Source organism: Cebidichthys violaceus, unplaced genomic scaffold, assembly GCF_023349555.1.
Source record: "Cebidichthys violaceus isolate CVI_PGR_0920_01 unplaced genomic scaffold, fCebVio1.0.p SCAF_61, whole genome shotgun sequence".
NCBI lineage: Eukaryota > Metazoa > Chordata > Actinopteri > Perciformes > Stichaeidae > Cebidichthys > Cebidichthys violaceus.
This window is the reverse complement of record NW_027176828.1, coordinates 238,175-245,852: the sequence shown is the minus strand read 5'-3', so window position 1 is coordinate 245,852 and position 7,678 is coordinate 238,175. Positions and strand designations below refer to the sequence as shown.

At 43.3% G+C, this 7,678-nt stretch overlaps 1 protein-coding gene across 3 annotated transcripts in view; it reads right to left on the bottom strand.

Annotated features, from left to right (window-relative positions):
* The window catches only part of satb2 (SATB homeobox 2), a 55,075-nt gene extending 47,750 nt beyond the window's left edge, over positions 1–7,325 (bottom strand). For 2 of the 3 annotated variants that reach the window (XM_068734208.1, XM_068734210.1), the window contains exon 1: positions 6,392–6,627. In XM_068734208.1, coding sequence (XP_068590309.1) covers positions 6,392–6,416 — 25 coding nt within the window. In that variant the 5' untranslated portion in view covers positions 6,417–6,627. Of the gene's footprint in view, positions 1–6,391; positions 6,628–7,282 lie in introns of those variants that run through there. The other variant, XM_068734209.1, reaches the window with a different exon arrangement.
* Between the last annotated feature and the right edge of the window lie 353 nt (positions 7,326–7,678).

Genomic DNA, 7,678 nt, shown 5'->3' with positions numbered 1-7,678 from the left:
TGTGTGTGTGTGTGTGTGTGTGTGTGTGTGTGTGTGTGTGTGTGTGTGTTTTATTGAAAATACAGAGAAATCCTTCGTGTTCAAATACACAGTGTGTGTCAGGTGTGCGCGCGCGCATTTGGATACAAATGGACACAGCCTCATTTCTAACGATTAGCCACTGGTGCTTATATATAAACACACACACACACACACACACACACACACACACACACACACACACACACGCACGCACACACACACGCACACACACACACACACACAAAGAAGATGTAGCCTTGACCTGTGAATGACAGGTGTCCCTGTGTGGTCTCATATATAAGGAAGTCGGCGAGGGTCAAATGATATGGAGCGATTTCTAAATGCAAAATAATATTTATACTAGAACTAACTAACATTAATGAAAATAAATGTTTTTTTGTGGAAAAATATGTATTTTTTTTTAATTAGAGGTGATTTGCTGCATCATCGTTTCTTTAAAAAATAAGTGGAGTGGTCAGAAATGTGAACTTATTTCAACAGAAATACGTCCACGTGAGTATGTAGTATTGCGCGTATTAACGCAGTAAATATTTGACTTTACTTCAACTCGATTCCTGTTTGTGATTTCCCTTCGACTCTCAGCTGAGAGTTGCATGCACCACTGTCTGTGCGGCCTCCCGGTATATAAACGGCGACAAGGGAGTTCTTTCATGCGCACACACACACACACACACACACACACACACACACACACACACACACACACACACAGACACACACACACACATTTCTTTAAACGAGAACATGCGCGACCGAATTGAGCAACAAAACTGCAACTCTGTGGCTGTTGCGTGAAAGCCCCGCTGGCTGCGCATTTCACGGAGCGTTGCTTTGGTGTGAGAGGAGCCCGCGCGACGGGGTACCAGTGAGATAGAGGAGAGGAAGGAGGGGAGGGGGGGGGGGGGGTTACTGAGCCGAGGCCTCTGGGTGTTTAGAGGGTCTGGCGGGCGTGCGTGCGTCGCCAGTGGTGCGCGTACACAGCTTTCCAGGAAATAGACTCGAGGCCTGATTTTTGGAGTGTTGATCACCAGCAGGTATAATTTTTTACATATTATGAAAATCAAATCAAAGCAAAATGACACCAAAACATCAGAGACTGAACTCACCAGTTTAGTCTCTGCTTCAGGGAGAAACACTCTTCACCTCGTATTTACAGTAAAACATGAATAAACTATAAAACACGGTGAACTCACCTCCTCTCTCGCAGCCCGGGTATCGGACACCTGGCCGCTCCGGTGCAGATGCGACGCGAAGAATTAAGTGGAACCAGGCGGTGGCGGAGAGCCAGTCCGCTGCTCGCTGCTCATTCGTCAATATTATTTAATATGATAATGACGGTGACTACGGTGCGCGCGCGCGCGCGCGGGGCGAGACTGTTGGCATGTCTGTCGCCTTACACCGGAATAAATGCAGGCCTAACGGCGATGACGACTACAAGAGGAAGGAGCTTATTAAACAATTTCTAAAATCATAAAAAAAAAAAGGAACCGTTGGTGGTTTTATCCTAGCAGGTTGTCGCGAGGCTGCTCGGTGACATTCACGAGCCTCTTGCAGTTATTTTTGATTTCATCGTTAGAGGTTGAACATAAAGAGCGTTGCAGCCCAATTTAAAGCTTTATTTCTCACCACGCGGGCTGTTAAACCCAACGTGTTTGCGGGGGGGAGGGGGGAAGGGGGGGGTTTGGGGGGGGTATTCAGCTCCAAGCTGCCACTTTGGTCACCCACCACGTGACCTGCGGCATCTGTAGTTTATTTAAGCAATTGTCTTTAAATCAGTTGGACTGTTGGGCACGTGAGGTGGATTCACGTAAACATTTCGTTGTGTTGTTGCTCTACAAGCTCCCTTTCATTTTGAGTATCATACGTGTAGTTCATTCTTAATTAATGTCTGCCTAAATCCAGAGAACTCAACGAAAATGTAATTTTTTTTGCGACAATATTTAATCACTTTACGTGCACAAAATTCCACAACCAAAAATACCGCAAAGTAAATGAAGAGCCTCTCCGTGTTTAAATGTTTTAAAGTATTTCTGTGAGATCAGGAGGAGAAGTTTGACAACTTAAAGTCTGTCTTGATGCTGCAGACCATGCACGAGCGTGTTGTGAGCATCCTCGCACTGTATTTATTCAGAGAAACGTCCTCTTAACTGACTGCATCGTGCGCATTTTGCTTCATCTCATCCGGGCTGTGAATTATTGAAGCCCGGCAGGGAATCGTTCGCCTGCAGAGCTGCTCCGCTGCATCCCTCACAGACTCACACAGACTCTCACAGACCCACACAGACCCACACAGACTCTCACAGACCCACACAGACTCTCACAGACCCACACAGACCCACACAGACTCACACAGACCCACACAGACTCTCACAGACCCACACAGACTCTCACAGACCCACACAGACCCACACAGACCCACACAGACTCACACAGACCCACACAGACTCACACAGACTCTCACAGACCCACACAGACTCTCACAGACTCTCACAGACCCACACAGACTCTCACAGACTCCTTCCCTTTATCTGTTTCATGCATTTGTTTGGGGGGGGGGAGTCTAGGAGCCTGAACACGCGTGAAAACGCTCCACAATGCCGCGAAAAAGAATGAAATATTGATCCCTGAATTAGAATAAAATTCATAGGACTGATGTGAATAATTGATGTGGATTTTAAAATGTATTTCTGGCCCCCAAAGCTTTGTGTCAAACATGATTGTGATTGGAGAGTAATGCAAGTTACAGTTATTGAGAACACATTTGTCTCACAGGTAAGTGGAGCGTGTGTGTGTGTGTGTGTGTGTGTGTGTGTGTGTGTGTGTGTGTGTGTGTGTGTGTGCTGTGACCGATCACCACCCCCCCCTCCCTCCCTCCAAAGAAAGGCTAGAATAACACGCTTTTATTTATTTCACTTCCAGGGAGCAGACCGATTTGTAGAAAGTGACCCTTTAGTGATTTGAAGCAGAACTCTTGACACACAACTCGTTTCAAAAATTCAAGCAAGTCAGCAGAATACTTCAGAGATCTGGCTTGGATCAAGCAAAAAAAAAAAGAAAAAAAGAAACATTAATAAATAACCAAAGTTTGTTATTTTAGGCCTGAATATTTACACCACTGAAGTATAAAGAGAGAGATGCATGCTAAACATTTACATACATTTACTTAAAAAAAAAAAAAAGAGAAGACAATAAAAGAAACAAATGTTCTTTCGTGAACTGTTTCTATTCACTGTCACGAGCGCATCTTTCACTCGGCTTCGGTAGCGTCACGTGCCTGCAGCGAGGACGCGGTTTTTTTTTGTTGTATGATTTGGTTGAGACTGTCTGTTGTCACCTTGTAAGTGTCTGACTGAGGGAAGCAGAGGCGTCGTTTGTGCAAACAGCGCAGCTGTGTGGTGAAGAGGAAAACCCAGCAACGCATCAATAAGACCGGAGAACCAGAAGAAAACCAATTATAACAGAAAAGCGTCACGTTAAACTGCATGTCTGAATCTTTGATTGTCTTAATCTGGCAACGCGAGGGCTAATATTATACTATAATGTTATATTTTCCTGAACAATGACATGGATGCAAATTATTTTTGATAAAATGTTCAGAATTTCTATTTGGGACAAAAGTTCATCCGACAAATGAAGATAACAGGTCGGGAGGTTGTGGCAACAGTCTCACTTCACGTTGATCACGTTGATCACGTTGACGGCACGTGCTCAGAGCTCTACACGCGGATCAATCGGATCAATTGTCTTTCGAAGAAAACGTAAAATCAACCCGCATAATTGAGTTGTGTTCGGGGTTTCCTCTCTCTCGTGTCACCGCTTCGCTTCATTTATTCATGACAGTGATGGTGGTGAGCACGAGCTCTCTGCTGTTCTGCTGCTGGTGAGGATGAGGAGGATGAGGAGGATGATGAGTGAGACAACGTATAAAAACAAAAAAAAGGCCTTTCAGACATGGACTAAATACTCAGAGAACCTGACCTGAGGACAGAAACTCAGGTAAATAAATTATTAAAATAATAAATAACGAATGAAGCGTTATAATAACGGAATTAAAATCCGACCAAAATAGCTAGATATCTAGGCCTACTACTACCAATAATAATAATAATAATAATAATAATAATACAAAATAAAATTGTAGAATTGCAAGATAAATTTGCTTATTTTACCCACACAATACTACTACTACTACTAATAACAATTATGATAATAATAATAATAATAATAATAATAATAATACATGAAATAATAGATTAACAAGGGAAATGTGTTTATTTTACCCACCTAATAATAGTAATAACAATAGATAAGTTACAATAATAATAACAACAATAATAATGTTAATGAAATAACAATAATAATAATAATAATAATGCAATAACAATAGATAATAATAATAATAATGTCAATGAAATAACAATAATAATAATAATAATAATAATAATAATACTCTATAGCATCCGGTTTTGATTTTCTTCCTTTTCTCTCCTTCTTTTATGTTTTCCAGTGTTACGCTAAATTAAACGCTCGTGCTGGTCACAATCACCTCTAATTGAAAACGAAAGTAACTAACTTATAACGAACAACAGACGCGTGACACAAAACAGACTATTAAACAAAAAACAGAAAAAATAAATACATATTTTCTGCAGAACACGCATTTCATATTTCTGCTGGTTTCGCCTGATTGGAGCGAATCAAACGAGGTTTAAGATGTGAAGCTCAGACGCGATGGACTCTCTTATTTCTGTTTTATTTATATCCGTTACAACACTGACGTATGAGTATTCATCTCAGCAGTCAATGTGTGATTCTGGTGTGTGTGTGTGTGTGTGTGTGTGTGTGTGTGTGTGTGTGTGTGTGTGTGTGGCTCTAATGCCCCTCTGGCTGGATTAAAGAGTGACCGATGGGCCAAAGCGCTCCTAACGGTTGTTTTCAAAGGATGTATCTCGTTTCCGTCGAGGATTAATTCGTCTTTTACGCCACTTTCAACTCTTTCCCCAAATTGCTTCCATGCAGAGGTCACGACTCACGAGTCCATTAATGCTCCTTCACACCCCGCTTCCGCCCGCAGGCCCCGCCGAGCTCCAGAGACTCCGTACTAATAGTTCCTATTTAAAGTTGTACCACCGTCTATGAGCTGCGCAATAAATAAGTAGAGGTGTAATAATAATAATAAGTATGTAAATCATGTCGGGAAAAGGCTAGGTATAAATAAGTTATGATTTTAAAATTAATATTATTCTTAATTAAACATGTTGATATTATTATATTTGCAAGACTAAATATTCTATATAGTTGTGTGTGTGTGTGTGTGTGCAAAATGTTGACCTGAAATTATTATTATTATTCCCAGATTTAGAAAATGTATTTTTAAAATATTAAATTATTTATTTCTTGCTTTTCTCTGCCTTTCTAATAAATAAGACCAAGGTTGAGAATCTCGACTTAAATCTATTAATTAACACCTTATTAAGGGTTTATTGATGTGTTATCAACATTTATAATTACATTTTTTTACCACACTCTGCATCTGTTCTTATTGGAGGCTTATTACTGATCTATAAGTGACATATTAACCATTAAGGAAGCCAAGTTACAACACACAACATTTGTATTAAAAAGTTGTGGTGATCAACACGACATTTATGAATTTTAAAAGGCCGATTTGAGATTAATTCCTCCTCCTTTTTTAGGAGTCCAGCCAGAAACACTTAGAGGCTCTGCAGCAGCAGCAGCAGCAGCTGACCTTAAAACAAACTGCAGAAGTTGAAATCCGTGCTTCCATCAGAGACAGCAACGCTCTAATGTCCTGATGCCATAGCTCAGCCTCCCCAATGTCTGGGCCCTGCTGAGTTCCGATACACACCACAGAGGATTGTTTTCCTTTTCGGTAAAAAAACGAAAACACACACACACACACACACACACACACACACACACACACACACAGAGCCTCCCCAATAGGTTCCTACCTGAAATCAAATCCGCCTGCTTTAACGAGGAGGGAGCTCGGGGAGAGGGGAGAGAGGCGGTTGTGAGCGTCAGCACTCTGCACTATGTCATCGGGCACAAGTATTTGACAGTTGGAATTATCTGTAAATACTTCATTAAACATGTGTATGAGTTCCCCTCTTGTGCCTCACGGTCCACTTCTGGTAAGATTTGCAAATGGTAACATAAACACTTTGAAAAAGAAATTCAATTCTCATTTGAGAAGAATTGCAGAGGGGAGAAAAAGGGGGGGAGGGGGTGGGGGGTTTGATTGGGCCCCACGAGCAACAAAACAGCGGAGGTCTCTGTAACGAGGTTTGGAAAGTGTGTTCAGTGTTTCGGGGGTTTACTTGACCTGCCAGAGGGATTGTCTTCCACATTGGACGCCGCCGCCAGACGTTCACGTCCAACTCTGTCGCGTTGAACCTCGAGCTTCCTCAAAAGGGCCTCAGACAAACCACAGAGGGGAGCCTACTGCATGTTGGGGTTCAGGCCCTTAATATTCAGCCTCAAGGAAGTCAATCAAAACGCTGACTGTTTGTACCGTGACGTGTTTTTTCCCCCCTTTGGTGGATACTCGTTTCTCTCCTTTAAAAGAAAAAAAAAAAAAAAAAAGCTTCTAAATTGCAGAACAGAGAGGACAGGTCTCTCTATACACACACACACACACACACACACACACACACACACACACACACACACACACACACACACAGCAGCAGCAGGAAGTCACTCTGAATTCCACTCCGTTCCACTTGTAGTGGTCACACACAGTCACTCCTGGCCGACACATGCACTCATGTCAAGCCGTCCGTCCTAATAACCAGGCAGCCAGGCCTCCTCCACCTGAGAGCCCCCACGTCAGCGGCAGGCCGGTGTTTGGAGGAAACGCAAACTGATACGGTTTAAAAGTGTGTGTGTGTGTGTGTGTGTGTGTGTGTGTGTGTGTGTGTGTGGGTGTGTGTGTGTGTGTGTGTGTGTGGGTGTGTGTGTGGGGGGGGGGTTTAAGAACACGGGAGGAAGGAAGGTTGGTGGAGGCCGGAGAGCCGCAGAGCTGCAGACGCCGAAAGCAAATAACAACAGCTCATACTTCCCATGAGTGAGGACCATTACAAGAAGGACGCACGCCTACAAAAGGTGTAGACCCACACACACACACACACACACACACACACACACACACACACACACACACACACACACACACACACACACACACACACACACACACACGCAGAGATCCTACCATGAAGCATGCTGGTCCCCAAAGCTTTTCTGGAGACGTGTCGTCGGCGTCACCGATTTTTTGCCCCAAAACAACCCCGTCTACGACCCGCCGCCGCTTGGACACAGACGAGCAAACGGCCTTGTGGGTAAACTAGGGTGCACGAGGGTGGATGGTTTCACTTTGCAGCCCACCCCACCCACCCACCCACCCCCACCAGGTGGGCGGGGCCCAATGCATTCAAAGTAAATGTCAATCATTTACTGTCTGACACCAATGAGGAAGCTTTTGTCTCCCAAAGTAAATCTCTTTGATTTCTCGAAAGGGAGTCAATGATTGAAATCTTGCATTGAAGGGGGGACCCTGTGCAGTATTTAGTGCGTCTGAATGTGTGTGTGTGTGTGTGTGTGTGTGTGT